This window comes from Mustela nivalis, assembly GCF_964662115.1.
Source record: "Mustela nivalis genome assembly, chromosome: 8".
Classification (NCBI taxonomy): Eukaryota; Metazoa; Chordata; class Mammalia; order Carnivora; family Mustelidae; genus Mustela; species Mustela nivalis.
Genome location: NC_139027.1, coordinates 96,588,690 through 96,608,484, shown reverse-complemented (window position 1 = coordinate 96,608,484; position 19,795 = coordinate 96,588,690). Strand labels below are relative to the sequence as shown.

Here is a 19,795-nt window from a genome sequence, read left to right as displayed (position 1 = left end):
CACACTACGTCTTTATCCACTCATATTGATGAACGTCTTGGGTTGCTTCTATTCTTGGCTATTGTAAATAATGCTGCAATAAACATAGGGGTGCATATATATTTTCAAATTAGTGTTTTCATTTTCTTTGGGTAAATACCCAGTAGTATTTGGTATTTTGATCATACGGTATTTTTATCTTTAATTTTTTGAGGAAGCACCATTCTGTTTTCCATAGTGGCTGCACCAATTTACATTCCCACCAAAAGTGCATGAGGGTTCCCTTTTTCCACATCTTCGCCAATACTTATTATTACTTGTCCTTTTGATACTAGCTATTCTGACTGGTATGAGGTCACCATGATTCTGATTTTCATTTCACTGATGATGAGTGATGTTGATCATCTTTCATATGACTGTTTGCCATAGGTATGTCTTCTTTGGAAAAATGTCTATTTAGGTCCTCTGCCCATTTTTAATTAATTTTTTTTATTTGGTTTGGTTTGGTTTGATGTTGAGTTGTGTAAGTTCTTCATATATTTTGGAATTAACCTCTTATCAGTTACATATTTTTATCAGATACATCATTTGCAAATATTTTTTGTCTTTTTATTTGTTGAGGGTTTTCTTTGCTGTGCAAGGAAATGCATTATCTCCAAAATCTTAATCTTTGGTATCTTTTTCTTTCTCCTCCTCCTTTTCTTTCTTTCTTTCTTTTTTCTTTCTTTCTTCTTTCTTTTTTTGGAACATTTTGTTTGTTTGTTTTTGGAACATTCAATATGCTAGGAAAGAATGTTATTTAGGGAGAAATAATTTAGAGGGGTTTTTAATTGTATCCCATATATGTAGATGTTTCTATAAGTTGAGTACCATTAAGGCAGGGAACTTCTAGTTCAATTCTGCAACTGTGTTGGAAGTCCAGTAGGCACGTGTGAGCATTGAGCTAGTGCTAATACATACGTTAGAATGTACATGTGAGTGTTTCCTTAGTTGGAGAATTTTGTCTATATACAGAACTAATGGTGTGTGTTTTCTTGTCATTTATCTTCTAAATCTGTGTGGGACATTTATTTAAACCTGTTCTTCCTTGGTTGTATGTTTTCTAGTGGTTCCAATTTCTGCAGAGCCTCCTTTATTTGGAAGCAAAGACTTTATAGGGATGTGAGTAGTCAATTTCTGGCTTTATCTGACTAGTTGCCCTGATAGAGCCTTTTAAAAATTGGTAGCATAGGTAGGATTAGACTATTGTCTGACTGGATCCCCACCCCCACCCCCCAGCTCCTGTGCATATCAGCAGACTAGTGCAAGCTGAAACAGAAAGGTTGCAGGTGATTAGCTTGTTTTCAGATGCAATTTTTTTTTTTAAATCTCATCTCTGTTTTCTCTTCTTCCAGGAGAAATGGGTCCCATGAGGCAAGTGTGACCCTGGAGTGCAGACTGCCAGCCTGACGCCCAGTCAGGGAGGGAGAGCATCATGGATGGCATAATTGAACAGAAGAGCATGCTGGTGCACAGTAAAATCAGTGATGCTGGCAAGAGGAATGGCTTAATTAACACAAGAAACTTCATGGCCGAGAGCAGAGATGGCCTGGTGTCCGTTTACCCAGCACCACAGTACCAGAGCTGTCGGGTAGTGGGTAACACAGCTCCAGCCAGCCTGGATAACAGCAGGAATGAGCCGGTCCAGCAACTGCTGGACCCCAACACACTTCAACAGTCTGTGGAGTCCCATTTCCGACCCAACATTATCCTCTACTCAGAGGGCGTGCTGCGCTCTTGGGGGGATGGCGTGGCTGCCGACTGTTGCGAGACCACCTTCATTGAGGACCGGTCACCCACCAAAGAGAGTCTGGAGTACCCTGATGGGAAGTTCATCGACCTCTCGGCTGATGACATCAAGATCCACACCCTCTCATATGATGTGGAGGAGGAGGAGGAATTCCAGGAGCTAGAGGTCAGAGGATGTGTTTATCATGAGCCTTTGGGAACGGGACATAGAGATTGGGTGGGGACTTATGAGTGCCTGGCAAAAGTTAGGGATTGCAATTAATGTGCAGAAATGCAGAGAAACTGAAGCACTATTAAATATTAATTGAAGATGAAGTGGAGAAAGACTAGTAGGAGCTTCAGCAGAGATGCTGGTAGAGATGACCCAAGGGAATAGCTATGAGGATGGAGCTACTAGTAAACTAAAGTGTTGCCAGCACCAGAAGTCAGCTGGAGATTCCTCCTAATGGCTCCCACTTGGGAGAGAGGGGTCATTGACAAAGGTGATCAAGGTGAGAGGACCTAGTACATGGTCCTAGTGCCACATGAAGCTGGAAAGTCATGTGTAGGGACAATTTAAGAAGATTTTTTGCTGTCACCAACAGTTTCTTTAATTTGGCATTCCAGAGTTCCTACTAAGGGAAACTTGGTATAGCTAAGCCTGCTGGTAGAAACAGTAGGAATGCTGGCCTAAAGGGTAGATCAGTTGAGTTGTTACAAGAGTCACTGCTTCAGTAGACTGGAGGCAGGTAAGGGCATTTGGGTTACATGCTTTGAAACATGTTATGTTGGGCATGGTATAACACAACACAGCAGCCAAGGAAACCAGAAGCATCGGGCCTGGAGGTGGAATGAGAACCATAATTAACTGGAAGGAGATGGTTTTAATCAGAAAGGAAATTCAGAAATGGGAAATGTTTTGTAGTGATTCTTATAAATGGAGCCTATGAAAACCAGCTGGGAGGGAGTCCAGAGAAGTCAAGTTGTAGGAGAGGCCATCAGAGGAGACCTTTATACCCTTTGGGGACACTTGTTAAGGGGAATAGGATGGGGTTGGCTCTGGCAATGCTGAAGTTTTTAGAAAGCTGCAAGAAGTACTTTGGCTTCCATTCACAAGCCTTTTTCACATGTCCATTTGTTTTCAAGGCCTGAGGGCATTGCTAAATGCAAAAGTATGAATGTCGCTTGGCCTGCATGAAATTCAGGAAACAAATACACAAAAAAGCAATTTTCACAAAATACAGGAGTTATGATGGTAGAGTACCAATCCTGCTCTGAGAGCATCAAAGGAGAGAGGAGATGAGACTCCCAAGTATAATGTGGAGGGTCAGGAGTCATTACAGAAGAAGCAACCCCGCATTACATCTTGAAAAGAACCAGAGCAAAATGGCTTATGGGGAGTGGTGGTGGGAGAACTCTGATCCAAGGGGATATCATGAGCAGAAAAAACACAGAGGCATCCAACCTAGGTCTGCAGGGGGCTGTAACTGTTTACAATAGTTAAGACCTGTGGATCATGGTAAAGCTGGGGAGACAGGACCATACCAGCCTTGTGAGAGAGGCTGGAATTTAGGCAAGATCACAAACCTAGATGCCTACAAAAGTAAGGACAGGTAACAGCATCAAGAAGGAGCCCTATATTGAGGAGAATGGCCTGAGACTTGAGAGTCCAGGCTCACTGTCAGCTATAGGAGTGCTGCTTGCTGCATTTCATAGACCACACTGCTAGGCACCCCAGTGGGTGTCATGGGTGGGGTAATCCCTGAGGGTTTTCAGACAGGAGGGCTGGGGTCAAATTGAGTTTTCAGAAGCTGCTGTTGCTACAGAGTGGAACAGAGTGGGGAGATAGAGAGGAGAGGGGAGGGGTATGGGGCTAAGACCAGACTGGATTTACAGAGCGTATTGGGACTTGTTCTAAGAGATGGTGAGAGAATCAGGACAGTACTAGAAGTGAAGAAGAAGTGAAGTTTGCCATTGTTTAGCCACAATGGGAAAGAAGGTGTCAGGTCTGTCCTGTGCAGAGATGTCCCTAAGCTTTCAAATGGTCAAGCTGGCCATCAGAAGATTTTCAGCTTTGTTAGGAATATTTGGAAAATAATAAATAATACTAAAAATGTAAAAGAAATCTGTGAATGTTTCCATCATCACTTTGTCACTTGTGTGAGCTGCATTCCTCCCTCCCTCTCCTTATATCCATCAACTTAAAGTCCATATCCTTGAATAATTACATTTCACCAGGGTAGGTGAGGATGAACAGGTGAGTAACTTATCTTCTTAGTCCTTAGTTTACTTCTGTTCTGAGACTTCATAATGAACTACACTAAAAGGAATTGTATTCCTCTTTCTTTCAGACTAGCATGGGCTTCAGATTGAGCTTGCACATAAACACAGCCATTATTTAAGTACAAATAGTCATTTCATGATATGTCTCAAATCACATTTTTGGCAATTACTGAGTCCATTTTTTGGCAACAATTTTCAGACAATGACCTTGACCAGTAAATATGGCCTTCGGAACTCTGCAGAGGACCAGAACATACTTAGAGACAATCTTTTAAAGTAAATGCTAGGAGGTTGGTGGCTGGTGCAACAGGCTTTCCTACCTGGTCAGTCTAAGAGTTTGACAGGTAATACAGGTTTCTGGGGAAATGAGCTCTCCCACCCAGTCTGTTTCCCTGTCCTGGCAACAGTAGTGATAGCCCATCAGAAACAGTTAACTTGGGATGCCTGGGTGGCTCAGTTGGTTGGGCGGCTGCCTTTGGCTCAGGTCATGATCCCAGCATCCTGGGATCGAGTCCTGAATCAGGCTCCTTGCTCAGCAGGGAGCCTGCTTCTCCCTCTGCCTCTGCTGCCACTCTGCCTGTCTGTGCTCGCTCACTTTCTCTCTCTCTCTCTGGCAAATAAATAAATAAAATCTTAAAAAAAAAAAAAAAGAAACAGTTAACTTTAATGACACAGCAGCTGGACTCTTTACTTGTGATGTAGTTCTCATGAGTAAATGATGTAGTACTTACTGTGTATTAACATGTTTATAATCACTTCTGATACAATAAGGTGAAACATGCTGGCATTCATATCTTAGCCAGAAAGGGCACACCCAATGACATTGGTGGAATAAGTTGTTTAAAAGTTGGATAGCCTCATCAGAGACTTTCTGGTTGGCAAACCCAGACCAAGAAAAGGCTCCTTGCACAGGCTCTGAGGGGAAAGAATCAAGACTCAGTATGTCTCCTGTCATTCCTTCAGTGCTATTTAATATAGCCATGGAAATCCAAAGTGGTTGACTTGGTCCATGAGGAATTCTGTAAAAACAAGATATTTTTTCAGCAACTTTCTTATGGTGTAGCCATGGCAGTCTTTATTTAGGAAGAAAAACCAATGAGTAGCTAGAAGAGTCAGTGTGCATGCAGCTGCTGTTGTAAAGTTTACTGTTTTTTCCATTCCATGAAATAATAAAGGAATAAGTATCAGTTAGCATTTGCTGCATAACAAATACTATAAAGCCTAATGGCTTAATACATTTATTTAGGTCATGATTCTTGGGGTCAACAACTGGAATTGGTGTCAGCTGGATGGTTCTTGCTCTGCTAGTCTCACTCAGTTTCCCTCACTAGTCTGTAGGTAGCTGCAGCTCAGCTATGCAGCTGTACTAGAGACTGCTGTCTGGCCATTGACTGAGATGACAGAGGTGGCTGGACCACATGTCTCTAATCATCCAGCAGGTCACTCCACCACATAGCAGTCATGATAGAGATCCCAGGAGCAGCAAGAGAGAGTGAGTCCCTGCATATGAGGCCTTTCCGAGTCTTTGCTAGTGTTATGCATGCCATTGTCTTATTGCCCAAAGGAAGGTGCATGGCTAAGACCAAAGTCAGTGTGGGAGGGACTTTTTAGGATGACAATATGTGAACAAATTGGATACTAATTATTGTAGTCTGTAGTCTACCACAGAGCAAAAACATTTGGCCTATTTGAGGTCTATTTTTTTCTTTTTAAGATCATCTTATTGAACAGAGAGACAACAGCCATAGTTATTTTGTGACTTAAACAGAAAACACAGTAGATATTGATCTGAAGCCCTTCCCAGAAGACAGCACTACTTCAGAGAAAACAACAACAAAAAATAAGAATTCAACTTCTTCACTCAGTCTATAGCAAACTGATACTATTTCCAAAAAGCTGCAATTTTCAGAAAGCCATTGTACTGATGAAGAGCAGTGGTCCTTGTCACTAGAGTTCCTGTGTACCAGACAACATGCCTCCTACCTTATCACGCTACCTAGAGAGGTTCATCCCAGACATTTATAATGAAGACATCCCTGATACAGAGGGTTGCTCACTTGATGCACATTTCTGCAAGAACATGTGGAGTTTTCAGTTAACCCTCAAGGTTTTACTAGTGTGAGTAGGTTGGGTAAATAATGTCAAGAATCTTTATGGAAAGGCCTCAGAAACTGAAATTTGTCCTGCTCTATCCAAGAGATGTTGAATTGCTGGGGCTCTGAATCAGATCAGGAGAACTCAGGGGGTCTCTGAGGGATCATGGGAGTGCAGAGGTAGGTCCTCTGCATAGGGTGCCCATTGCACTCAGTGTGACCAGACAGGCCTCCCCAGGAGGGACCATCTAGCCACTCTGGGTGCATGATTTGGGGCTTGGTATTCCAAAACCCAGGGCTGCCTCCCTGGTGTTTGTCTACTGCTTCATCTAGTGTCCAGGCCACTGCTAAAACTGCAGGTTTCAAGAACACCAACAGCAGGAAACCACTTCTTTTCACACAGATAAACTCAAACAGTGATTTCAGGCTTGGGTAATAAAGCAGTTCTATGAAATGGAAAATTTGAGTTTAAAGCTATGAAATAAAGTAGGTGGAGTTCATGGCTAGAGAGACCTAAGCTCCCTGCTGCTGTTAGAGATACTTATCCAATGTTTAAAGGCCAATTATTACCCTTATATTTGTAATATTGCAACCCCTTCAGGATCCTAGAGCACATGGAATATCATCACTTAGAAACAGTGTCCAAGGTGGTGGGAGGAGCTGTTTCTTCACCATGGGAAGGAAAGGGAAGTTAGGACCCACTGAAGGAGTAGCAGTCTGTGCCAAGCCCTTCATGACCCCGCTGTCAGGTAACCCCCTGACAGCACTGGGCCACAGGTACTGGTCTTGTCTCACCTTGTGCACAAGGGCACTGAAACTTGGGAAGTGTCCAAGGTCACACAGCTGGCTCTGCTGACAGCTCTTAGAACTGAGACATGCTGATTTCAGACTCTTGCGGCCTAATGGCGATGCTGTCCTCCTATTTTGGGGCGGGGGGGGGGGGAGGGATATACATGTTACTGTAAACTGCTGTTTCAGAGGCCACAGGTTAAAGAACAAGAAGGCAGGGCTGGGGCGGTCAAAGACCACTTCCTCATTGCCATGAGCCTGCAGCTGGGTCTTCCCAATACCAGGAGTCTGCCCTCCTATTACAAATTTGAAGCCTGTCAGGAAAGGCAGAATTTCACAACTGTGATATAGCCTTGACATGTGCCCCTTTCATAAATGTGAGTAAAGAGGAGGGATTCAACAAACACTTGAAGAAAATTCAAAACATGAATGAAATAAAACAACAACAATAGAAATGTTGACCCGGAGGAAACAAATAATTCAGAAAATAATTGACAATATTATAAAAAATATTTTTAGTCTCCCTTGAGAGATTTGGGACAGGGGGATTTGGGGTTTTATTTTCTTTGTTTGCTTCATTGCACTGGCTAGAAACAGATAGGATGTAGAAGGAAAATGGTGAGCAGGAGGCATCCTTACCTTGCCCCTGATCTTAGGTAAGCACTCAGACTTTCCTGATGAAGGATAATGTTGTCCATGCTCTTAATCAGGAGTAGGAAATTCCCTTCCATCACAACTTCTTTGAACAATTTGGTCTTTCTAAAATAAAAAATAGTCGTTTAATTTTGACAAATGCTTTTTCTCTCTTTACATTATCATGTGTGGGGTTTTTTTTTTTTTGACCTTTATTCTATTAATATGATCTCTTACATTAACTGATTTTCAAATATTAAAGTCTCCTTACTTTGGGGGATAAATATCCCTTGGTCATGATATATACTCTACTTTAAATATTGCTGGATTTGATTTACTAATAATTTGTTAAGAATTTTTATGTTTTTGTCCATGAGTGATATTAGTCTGTGGTTCTTTTCTTGTAATATCTCTTCCTAGCCTTGGTATCAGGGCCTTAAAGGAAGAGTATCAGCCTTTTAGAAAGAGTTAAAAAGGGTTCCCTTTTCTTTTGTCTGAAATATTCTGCATAGTATGGTTTTTGGTTTTGTTTTTAACATTTATTAGACGTCATAAATGAAGACATCTGATCTTGGCTGTTCTTCGTAGGAAGAGTTTTGATTACAGATCTGATCTGATTTTTTTTATTGTTTTAAATCTATTGTATTAAAGAAAATCTTAAGATTTTCCTTTATTCTTGACTCAAGTTTATTAATTTGTGTCATTCTAGGGATTTTTCCATTTTACCCAAAATGTTCCCTTTGGGTTAAAATTGTCTTTTTTTTTTTTTTTACTTTCTTTACATGAGGCTTAGTTACTGATTTGAGTTTTTTCCCTTCATAATATATATTTTTAAGCTATAACTTTCCCTCAAACACTGTCCTGATTACGAATTTTGATATGTTGTTTTCATTTCTTAATATTTTTATATTTTATATTTTAAATATTTTTAAATATTTTCTAATATCCATTGTGATTTCTTATTTTACTAATGAGTTATTTATAAAAGTATTGTTTGATTTTTAAAATATTCTTAAGTGTCCCAATGTTTTTTATTATTTATTCACTTTATTTCATGTGGTTGAAGAACATAGTTTGTATAATTTCTCTCTTAAATTTATTGAGATTTGATATGGGACCTAGCATATAATATGTTCTGGGAAATGTGCCATGTGCCCTTGTGAGAGAATGTGTATTTTGTCATTGTGCAAAGTATTCTATAAATGTTTATTAGGTCAAGTTAGCTGATGGTGCTGTTCATGTCTTTTGTCCTTGCTGTTTATCTGCCTAATTAATCCATTGATTTTGTCAGTGTGTGCTTTATGTATTCTGGGGCTCCATTGGTAGGTTCATGCACATTTATTATTTTTTAAAGAGTTATTATTTTATTTTAGAAAGGTAAAGAAAGAGACAGCAGGAGGAAAGGCAGAGGGAGAGAATCTTCAAGCAGATTCCCTGCTGAGTGCAGAGCCCAATATGGGACTGAATCTCATGATCCATGAGGTCACGACCTCAGCTGAAACAAGAGTCAGGTGCCTAACTGACTGATTCCCCCAGGTGTCCCTCTTATTATTATTATATCTTGCTTAAATATTGACCATTTTAGTATCATAAAATGTTCCTCTTTATGTCTAATAATATTTTTTGTCTTCAGGTCTATTTTGTGTGTTATTAATATAGCCAACCCCACTTCCTTATTATTACTGTTTGCATGATACATCTTTTTCCATCTCTTTGATTAGAATTTCTTTTTGTCTCAGAATTTAAAGTATATCTCTTATAGAAAACATATAGTTTATCTTGTTTTCCTTCTTTTTTTCCTTTTTTTTAAATTGTCTTCCAGCCTATCATTTGATTGGACTATTTAGTCCATTTGTATGAAATGTAATTTTTATATGATTGGGTTTCTGTCTGCCATTTTGCTTGTTGTTTTCTACTTTTTCCTTGGTTTTGTTGTTTTCTTTTTACCTCTTCCTGACTTTTTAATGTTATCCACCATGTCAGCCAGGGATGTGAAGAGAGTTTACAAAACCCCTCTGTGGTTCTCTCACTTCCAGGAGTTCCCTGTTAAATTTCTGGGTTGTCCTCCAATCTGCCATTTGACCCAACCAGGACTATAGCCATAGGTTGGGAGAGCTTTAAGGTTTTCTCATTCATAGCTGGGAATGGATTTTCCATTCTATTCCCAATCAGTTAAGCCCCTCCAACAATGAAGTGATTAGTTCCCATGGCTAGCTCCACCCTCAGAGAAATACTGCATGGGCCAAGCATGGGGGCCAGGCATAGACCCCCACTGTATTTACTCAGATTTTAACAGCGGGTGGTAAGTAAATACTTCTCAAATACTATTGGTCTTTGGTCAATGTTGAGAGCCTTTATAAGGCTGTATTGACAATTTTTTCTAGTTGTGTCTGGAAGATAACATATGCCTACCTCCTGACACTGCCATCATACAAGAAGCCTTGCTAGGATATTGCCTGAAGTATTAGACATGCATTTTCCAGCATCACTAGATTCAGACAAAGAATATGTTCAAATGTCCACAGATGGCTTGCAGTTAGGTTAAGAATTTTAATCAAATTAATTATCTTTAAATAATATGACATATATTTGCTTATAGCATTAGAAAATTAAATTATCATTTTACTCCCTTAGGACAGTCTGAAATTAAATATATTTAGATATTCCAGTTTATTTTGGATCCACCTGTGGATCCAAAATGAAAGAATAGTTTTATCTTATTAGGGTCATAACTCATTTGTGTTGCCCAAACGGCAGCAACCACCTTATTTTTTCAAAGGGCACTGTATGAGTATGTTTGACTCATCTAGAAATTAAATATACTTTTATGAAATATTTTCCACTAATGAGGGCATTCTAAATACCACTTCCAAAGAAAAAAAGTTCAAAATTATTTTGTGAAATATAAACGTGATTAGCATAATAGTATGCTATTTATTGTTTTAATCTTTTGTATTAAGGGTAACTCATTTGAATGTGAAATTCAAGGCACGTTTCTTAAAAAATAGAAATCAATCTCTTATGTTCTCGTCTAACTTAGTCTCATCTTATATATCAATAAAAGGCAGTGGAGTGTGTAATTATAGCCATTAGATGGGAAGAGAATCTCCCAAGATAATAAATCCATCTGTCGTAATAGTGCAAGCTGATCATTTTTCATATTCCTCTGAAATACTCTTCAATATATAAAAGGGTGGGAGCATCAAATCAAATTTATATGTCAAATAAATAAAAGCCTTTTTTTTTCTTTTAATTTTTCAAATTTGTGCTGACCAGATCTCTTGACTGGGACTTCTGAGCCACTCGTCACAATTGTGGGTGAGGAGGGGCTTGTCATATCTACAGCTGCCTTAACGAAGGGAACCAGTGCCAGAGAATTGGAATCTTCTGTCATTGCAAGACTGTATTTCTTGTAATGAAATCAGTTTTTATATATTTACTTGTAGCTGTGAGCTAAATGCTTTCTAACATGGGTAAATGCAGTCTGAATACCAGCGAAGAGAAGACTCAGGCTTCTGATGAATTTCCGTCATACTCTATTTTGAGCAAATACCAGCAAAATGTTTATTCTAAACCCAATTGTATTTTAATAAAGTTTCCCCAAGCTTAGCTGAAGGGCCACTTATCTCTGGTAACATTCATTTGAATGAAAGCCAGTACAGACAGGATCCTTTAGAGATCCATGTAATGTAAATTTGCACGTTTGTTCATGAAAACATTCCGTGTCCAGACCACTACTAACCTCAGTATTCTGGTGACTCTTTAGTAAGTGTGTGAGGCAGACTTCCTTGGTGATTAGACTTGAGACATTGGTGGTACCATGTAACCCTGACCAATGCTGATAAAAAACATCATCTCCTTCTTACCATATCATAAGAAAAAGAAAGTAACGACAGGTATTGAAGTTTGTTAGAGAGATGTATCCTTTGTATTCAAAGTGTCTGGTGATGCAAATGTGCTGGGAAGTAGGGTCCTTAGATCCAGCACAGCTCAGCATTCATGAATCATGCTACCGGGAAGCAGTGACAGCTACAACACTAAAATCTGATGTGAGCCCAGCTTTTATTTAAACCAATATTTTTTTTTTACTTTTCTTCGCCAGCAAATCATTCCAGTGCTTCTTAAAAATAGAAGGAAAAAAATCACACAAGTGAAACAGGTGGTCTGGAATGCATCACTAACTTAACATGGTAGGTCTCCTGCCACACAGTGTGCTGGGATTTTTTTCAGTGAAATTTCCATGACAAGAGGCGTTTTGTGGCATCAAGGAGCTGTTTCTATTCAATCATCACAAGGGTGAGACAGACTCTGTCCTCACGGAGGAAGAACAAGCACAGCCATCTTCAGTGGAATCAATTACCGTGGTGCATGTGGCCTGTGTTTTATGCACGTGGAGGAGCTGGAGAGGGAAGGAAGTAAGAAGGAGGCCTTCAGTGTGGAAAGTATGCCGAGTGATTCTTGCCACGCTCATCTTTCTCATTTGTGAGTGGACGAAGCATACTGGTGCCACCGTGGCTGTCCTGAAATTTGGAGCTGGCTGAAGATCTCAGAAGAAAAGCTGTTTTTCCTAGGTGATAAAAAACCCCATGGTTGACCCAGAACCTGTCACCAGACAAATGCTAGATTATGTGAGGATAAATAGCTTCTGTCCAGTTAATAAGAAATGCATGTATAAAATAAGATGTATATACTGTTGTACATTGATGTTAATTGAAAATGTCCCCTCCATAAGGTTAATCCGAGTCTTCAGTAAGTTTTCACATGGAGCTTCAAAAGTACCCGTGAGCAAAATGTAAGCCAGCCTACAGTGGACAGTGGTGTCATATGTCCAAGGACAAGTCACTAGAATTTCATGCTTGGGAAGTTGAGAACTACCAGGGGAAATGGTAGAAGTCTGTGCCATCATAAGACAAATTGAATGTGTGGAGTCAGGGAACAGTCCTCACAGTTAGAAGAAATATATTTAGAAACAGAATACATTGCCTGGAATCTTATAACCTTAAATAAGATATTAGCCTTTGAGTCTAGACTGTGAGATACAGATTCAAGAATGAGTTAGTAGAGATGGAGGTGTTTAGTAGAGATGGAGGTGTTTCTGGGAGGCTTGTCGATGGAGGGGACAGGGCGGGGGTGGGGGTGGTCATCTTTAAACTGAAGTCGGATCCCAGAGAATGGCCTTCTTTCTAGCAACCTGTCCATGTTGTGTTGGCTGGGTGCAATCTGGGTGTGTTTCAATACAGTAGATTGCAGGGACTTTTACTCTGATACTTCTGCTGGAAAATAGAGGAAAAATCAAGCCTTGGGATAGGTTAATCAGTCTCTGAGGCTCCCCTTCCAGGACTATTGCTTTTATCTCTTCTAAACTATAGCTAGGTAGCAGATCACCCAGAGTTCAATAAAACACAGACTCCCTGTGGGCCTTTAGGAAGGCCATGAGTCGTGCTCCTCCCCCAAGGCCTCCAAACCCCTGCTCTTTCCCCACCACCTGAGCCTCAGGGGCCTCCTTCAGTCTTTCGACCATGACCATGGGGTTTCTGCAGCCATTCCTGATGCCTGGCATGTTCCTTCCCCTGCCCTTCGCTGGCCTGCCTTCTTCTCTCAGCACCCATGTTGCAGTTTCAGTTCTTTATCTGTTTGCTTACTGTTTTATTTTCTGTCTTCTTTGCCCCAGCTGTCTGAGGTTGAGTTGGCCAGAAGTAGACAGTGATGTGAGGATTCAGATTGACTAAGGAACTGCTCTTGGGGAAGACAAACCAGCCCACTGGGAGAGGCAGCCTAGGAGGGGAGTTTCAGGCTACGTTTCACTGAGGGGGTCCCAGCCTGGCCCTGGGAGTCCTCAGTATGGTCAGGTACTGGTGGTGTGAGGACGACTTCTCCCACAGGGGCTGTCAGTGAGTGGTTTGCAACCTCCAGAGTGAGGAACAGAAGCATAAACTCCCACTTATGTCTCCAGTGCTTAACCCCCCAACTCCACAGGGTAGGCACATAATTAGGATTTGTGCTCATTCCTTTATTAATGAAAAAAATGAATCTACAAGAGGGAGGGAAATTCCAACATCAGTTTCCTAAGATTGTTTTTAATAGTAATGAAGCCAAACTATGTGAGCACCCAAGCTCCTTGAAGAATTTTCTTAGCAAGAATTTCATATAACCTTGACTTTGTTTGATACACTCTTTATGAAGTCACCTGTATCAAGTGCAAGAAACAGAAATAGGATGGACGTCCTCCTGGCACATGGTGAGCTGCACTGCAGTAGCATCAGCATATCTCCCGTCTTGGGACTGCTGGTTAGCGGTGCCAGTCAAACGGCTCCTGAGGAACTTTTGGTCCTGTGTTGCAACACAAGAGCAGATTGTGTTTTTCATAAACCACAAAAACAAAGACAGCCTCCAAATAAGGAATAACGGGGAAACATGACATGAATGTTATAAATGACACACCGTTGGTGTCTCATTTAAAAAAAAAAAAAAATCCCACAGTGGTTTTGCCCGGATGGCTCTCACTCTGTGGGCTGTAGAGTAGGGAGAAGCCACAGAAAAGCTGGAGCAACCAAAACGCGTTGGGGGTCCAGACAACACCCACCTTCTTCCCATGCCTGTCCTCAGTCCAGAGCCCTACTCTCCACTGGCATCCATGTCCTCCTTAGCTTTTAAACCCAGTGATTCAGAGGTCAAACCCCAAACCAATCAAATCACAATCGCTGGAGTCAATATTCTTCATAAAGGCTACAAGTGGCTCTAATTTAAGTCCCAGAAGTGTGACACCACGTTCGTATATTTGTATATGCCACGATCTTCACCAAAACAGCTGTTCTTGGACATCTTATCCCATGAACTGTGGGCCTGTTCCAAGTAGATTTGGAGGCAGGCAGCAAACCTGGCAACTTAAAACAGGTTCCACGGAACACTCACCTGGAAAAAGAGAAAGGGTTTGACAACCCTTAGACACTCCTGATATTCCTGCAAAGTGACAGCCCTGCAAGTCCTATCAGCCAGTTTTGGCTGTGTCAAAATTCACATGGCTGCCTTTAATTTATTGATTCTTGGGTTAATTTGACCCTGAGCCATTTGGTTTTCAAAAACACCATCGATTCTGGTCTCTTGAACCGGTGTGTCACAGCACACACTGGCCCAGCTGTTCCTCAGCCAATTGGCACCCCTCCAGGTGAGCTATGTGACAGCCAAGTGCCTGTGACGGTCGTTCCAGGCCCTGTCATGAGGACCTGCATCGCGGTGCAGGATTAAGTCAGCGCAGACAAGCTCCAGAAGGCCACTGTCACCTGGAGACACTCCCTCTTGAAACAAAATGAAGAAGCTCATGGTGCCTGAGGGTCCTGGAGGAGGGATGGACTCTGAACTGTGCGCGGAGAACAAGGGGAGAGGCTATTAGCTTATTGTACTGTTGCTGCTATTTGCTTGCCAAAGTGGAGGCTGGACAAAAAGCCAAGTAGCTCAGGGCAGAAAGCGGGGGAGGGTCCCAGCTAAGAGGTTCCTTGGTGCTCCACTCTGGAGAGAAGCTTTCAGGGAAGGAGCGATCCCTGATGACTAATTGTCCACACGCTTCTTCTAAATCTCATCCAGCATCAAGGTGCCCTTCAATGGACGAATGGATAAGGAAGTTGTGGTCCATATACACTATGGAGTATTATGTCTCCATCAGAAAGGATGAATACCCAACTTTTGTAGCAACATGGACGGGACTGGAAGAGATTATGCTGAGTGAAATAAGTCAATCAGAGAGAGTCAATTCTCATATAGTTTCACTTATTTGTGGAGCATAACAAATCACATGGAGGACAAGGGGAGATGGAGAGGAGAAGGAGTTGAGGGAAATTGGAAGGGGAGGTGAACCATGAGAGACTATGGACTCTGAAAAACAATCTGAGGGTTTTGAAGGGTGGGGGGTGGGAGGTTGGGGGAACCAGGTGGTGGGTATTAGGGAGGGCACGGATTGCGTGGAACACTGGGTGTGGTGCAAAAACAATGAATACTGTTACACTGAAAAGAAATTTTTTAAAAAACCCACTTCTGATGATAAATCAAAGTGACACATAAGCTACTTATCGTCAGATACCATTCCATTAATTAACTAACTAATAATTATTTTTATTCCTTCAAATTCCTGAGCCCAGCATACTCAAGTATATTTCAATAAATACCTTTTGACTTTATTTCTGGAAAGATTATTCATCATTAATGGAATCCCCTTCCCCAAATGGGAGAGAAAAAAATAAAAGAAAGAGTTCCTCTGAAAAACAAAACAAAACAAAACAAAACAAAACAAAACAAAACTCATCCAGCATGAGTGTGCGAAAGAATCACTTCCTGAAGGTGAAGGTGGGGACTGAGAGTCTGGATTTCTAACATCCCCAAGCTTGTGATGCTGCTGCTACCCCTGGACCACTCAGCAGCAAGGACAGAGAGCTTCCCTGACCAGTGGTCCAGATGGCTTCTCCTAATCCACTTATGGTCAGAGAACGTTCAAGATCAACCTTTACTGGAAATATTTTCCATCTTCAGAGGTAGACCTACCCCTTACAGATGCTTCTGGAAGCCCAGGGATTCCTTTCTGTCTTCTTCTAAGATGGTCCCTCACACCCTTTGCTGTCACCACCAAGACTGCCAGGGCCTAGACAGAACACCCACCCCACATATCCAGTATCTCCACTCTTCATTTTAGGATACTCTTCTACTCTTCTGCTCATCTAGATCACTCTGGACCCCTCTTGAAGTGAACCAAGAAATAGATAATCCATAAGTGATCTGACCTGCATGAAGCTGACAGGAGCCTCCTGCCTCTCCTTCTGGTTACTTCCCTCCTTGGAACTCCTCCCCACTCTGTGGTTTGTGAGCCCTGCCAGGGCCTTGTGCCCATCTGGGCAGGATCTACCTCCCTCACGGCTGACCTCTGCCTCCCACTGCTGCTCTTTCCACAACAAGGATGGGCCCTTCACATGGTTTGACACTCAGCCCCCCTTTGAGGTATTGGCTATAATATGGCTCGGATCCATCTCTTTCACATGCTTCTTAAAATGCCAGCCACTGCTCCAGTTCTATAGAGAAGAAGAAGAGGTAGCTCCTGGAGGTTCAGGTTTTATCTTTGCTTTAGGCAGTGACCTGGAGGAGATAAATGTGCTCATAAAAGGGACTTACACAGCTGTCTGCTTTGCTAGCAGATTGGGCCATATTATCCCAGCTGGAATTGTCCCTTGTAACAGCCCCATCTGTCTGTTGTTAGTGTACACTAGGGAGGAGGTATGAATATCAACCTCCTGGAACTTGATACCCTTGGGAAGCTGTCTCTGATCTGTCTATTTGGATGTCCTTCTCATAGCACCTGGAATCACCCTTGCTGGCAGGACTTCAGTATTCAGAAGTCCCACAATAAAATGAAAGGAATGTGAAGGGAGTTTTGAAAAGCCACCTGCCAAACAAATGAGAGGCCCATATCATCCCAGTCACCTTTATGGATCTGAAAGCAGCAGAGAGGATTTTCAAGACAGGATAAAATTAGCAATTTCTTTATTAGGGAGCCTGGGTGGCTCATTCAGTTAAGTATCTGGCTCTTGGTTTTGGCTCAGGTCCTCATCTCAGGCTCTGCACTCAGCAGGGAGTCTGCTTAAGACTGTCTCTCCCTTTCTCTCTGCCCCTCCCTCCCCTTCCTGTTCTGTCTCTAAAATAAATAAATCTTTTTTTAAAATTGCTATGTTTCCATAAACTCTCATAATGTGCTATCAGAAGGGGAAGGGTAGTCATAGTATTTGTTGTATCAGTAAGGGCTAGTCTCCAGGCTGGGGATGAAACAAGATGGTACCACTTTTTTTGTTATCCTCTTTCAGAAGATTCACTGCAGCTTAAACTGATTCATCTGAACAAATGGTGTGATCCTGAGCCGACTGGTCAAACTTCTTAGAAAAGTCGGGATTCAGGGTTCCTGGGTGGCTCAGTCAGATAAGCATCTGCCTTTGGCTCAGATCATGATCCCAGGATCCTGGGATCGAGTTCCCAATTAGGCACCCTGCTCAGCAGGGAACCTGCTTCTCCCTCTGCCTATGCACGCTCGCTCCCCCTCTCTCTCTCTGTCAAATAAATAAATAAAATATTTAATAGAAAAAAGAAGTGTCAGGAGTCACCAAGTCCACTACTTGATAAACTGGAGTTCTCTGAGACAGTATAAGTACATAACTCATTGTAAAGGCCCAAGAAGCTGTGGCAGGGGCAAGGGGTGCTGCATAGCTGGGTTAATGCCTCCTAGCTCATCACAAAATCTACTTATAGAAACTGTCTCACCCCAGTCAGGAGACAGAAAGTGTGCATGCCCCGCAAGAGCTAACCTGTTGAAAGGGAAATTGGCCCTTCTTAGTATCAGAAATATAAATTCTGGAATGTCTTCAAACTGACAGTTATCCTCGCTCCCTACCCTTAACTTGTTAAGGATATTTATGTTTGAACCATATGAGGAGAGTTTCTATATGGATCAAATAAAAGGCAAAAGAAATGAATCAATACTCAGGTAGTATATGAAGGAAGAGTGACTCATGTCCTGCATGCTTCCATCCCTAGTGTTTTCACTAGCTTGAAGAGGAAGATGTGGTACCCATACTTTACAGATCATGAACTTGAGATTCCAGAGAGTGGTTTTCCATCTTAGCTGCATATTAGAATCACATATACGCATACACATATTAGAATCACATATAATACTTACAAATTCCTGATGCTTAAAGCATCAGAAGACCCAAGCATTGGGAATCTTGAAGTACCTAAGTGAACCCCCAAGGACAACCAGACCTCAGGACATTGGTGACTGGCCCAAGATCACACAGCTAGGAGAGACAGATCAAACTTGAGCTCTAAATCCTTTACTTTTTTCTATTCTACTATAATAACTAACTGGTATCTTTAAGTCATATTGATTAAATTATCTAAATCAGAAGCTTTCTAGAAAATCAATTTTTGTCAATTTTACTTTGGAAAACAAATACCGAACCTCAGTTGGTGACATCCATGTTTTATGTGTTTAGGGGGGAGTGTGCTGATGTCTTCAGCTTACTTTGAAATGTATCCTAGCAAAGGTTAGATGAAGTGATGGATGGATAGAAGAATGAACAAATTGGTAACTATATCATAAAGTCAGTAGAGTAATGATAATAATAGTAGAGTCTGAGTGAAGGATGTGTAGATTCTCTATATATTTATTTCCACTGCCATGCACATTTTATTCGTGCACATCCGGAGTGCATGTTGATGTAAGGTTTAAGAAAGCTGTTGTCTCTGAACCATTTATTCAGTAATCCACTCTTAACCTTCTGTTTCACAATTATCATACACGAATCCCAGGGTCATATTTTATTTCTGGAGTTTGTGTTGACAGGCCAATATGTCTTTGTGGTTGAGTCAATTTACTGCACAAATGGTGGCAACTTTTCTCTGAAAAAGAAATGGGCTGCCACATTCACACTTAAATGTGAAGTGTGTAAGTCTAGAGGAAAACATAGGAAATCTCTGTAACCTAGAGTTAGGTGAAGAGTTTTTAGATGTGAAATTAGAAGCACAATCCCTAAGGGAAAGGATAGATAAAATTGACTTCATCAAAATTAGAAATTTACTCTGAAAAAAGATGCTTTATGTAATGAACAGACAAGCTGAGGACTGCAAGAAAAAATATTTGCAAATCACATGTCTGACATAGAATGTGTATCCAGAGTATATTTTAAAACTCTGTAAGCTCAAAAGTAGAAAATTAAACAATCTAACTTCTAAAAGGGTAAAAGAGGGCATCTGAGTGGCTCAGTCAGTTAAGCGGCTGCCTTCGGCTCCTGTCATGATCCCAGGGGCCTGGGATCAAGTCCCCCATTGGGCTCCCTGGTCAGCAGAGAGCCTGCTTCTCCATCTGCAGCTCTGCCTGCCACTCTGCCTACTTGTGTTCTCTATCTCTTTGTCAATAAAATCTTTTAAAAATTAAAAAAAAAATAAAAGGGCAAACAATTTGAACAGGCACTTCATCAAATAGGGGTATGCACATAGCAGGTAAGCAGGAAAAAAAAAAATTCGGCATCATTAGCCATCGGGGACACACAGACTCAAACCATGATGAGGTGCAGGGCACCCCTGTTAGAATGGCGGACATGCATCTTCACGTGCTGGAAAGGATGAAGCCACGAACTCTCATTCATAGCTGGTAGGAATGCAGAAGGCTATAGCCATGCTGGAAAAGTTTGGTGCAACAATCCTACTCCTGAGTATTTGCT

At 41.4% G+C, this 19,795-nt stretch overlaps 1 protein-coding gene across 3 annotated transcripts in view; it reads left to right on the top strand.

Moving 5' to 3' along the window:
* The window catches only part of SYNDIG1 (synapse differentiation inducing 1), a 179,350-nt gene that overhangs the window by 80,408 nt on the left and 79,147 nt on the right, over positions 1 to 19,795 (top strand). For all 3 annotated transcript variants that reach the window (XM_082744373.1, XM_082744375.1, XM_082744374.1), the window contains exon 2: positions 1,374 to 1,933. In XM_082744373.1, coding sequence (XP_082600499.1) covers positions 1,454 to 1,933 — 480 coding nt within the window. In that variant the 5' untranslated portion in view covers positions 1,374 to 1,453. The remainder of the gene's footprint in view (positions 1 to 1,373; positions 1,934 to 19,795) is intronic.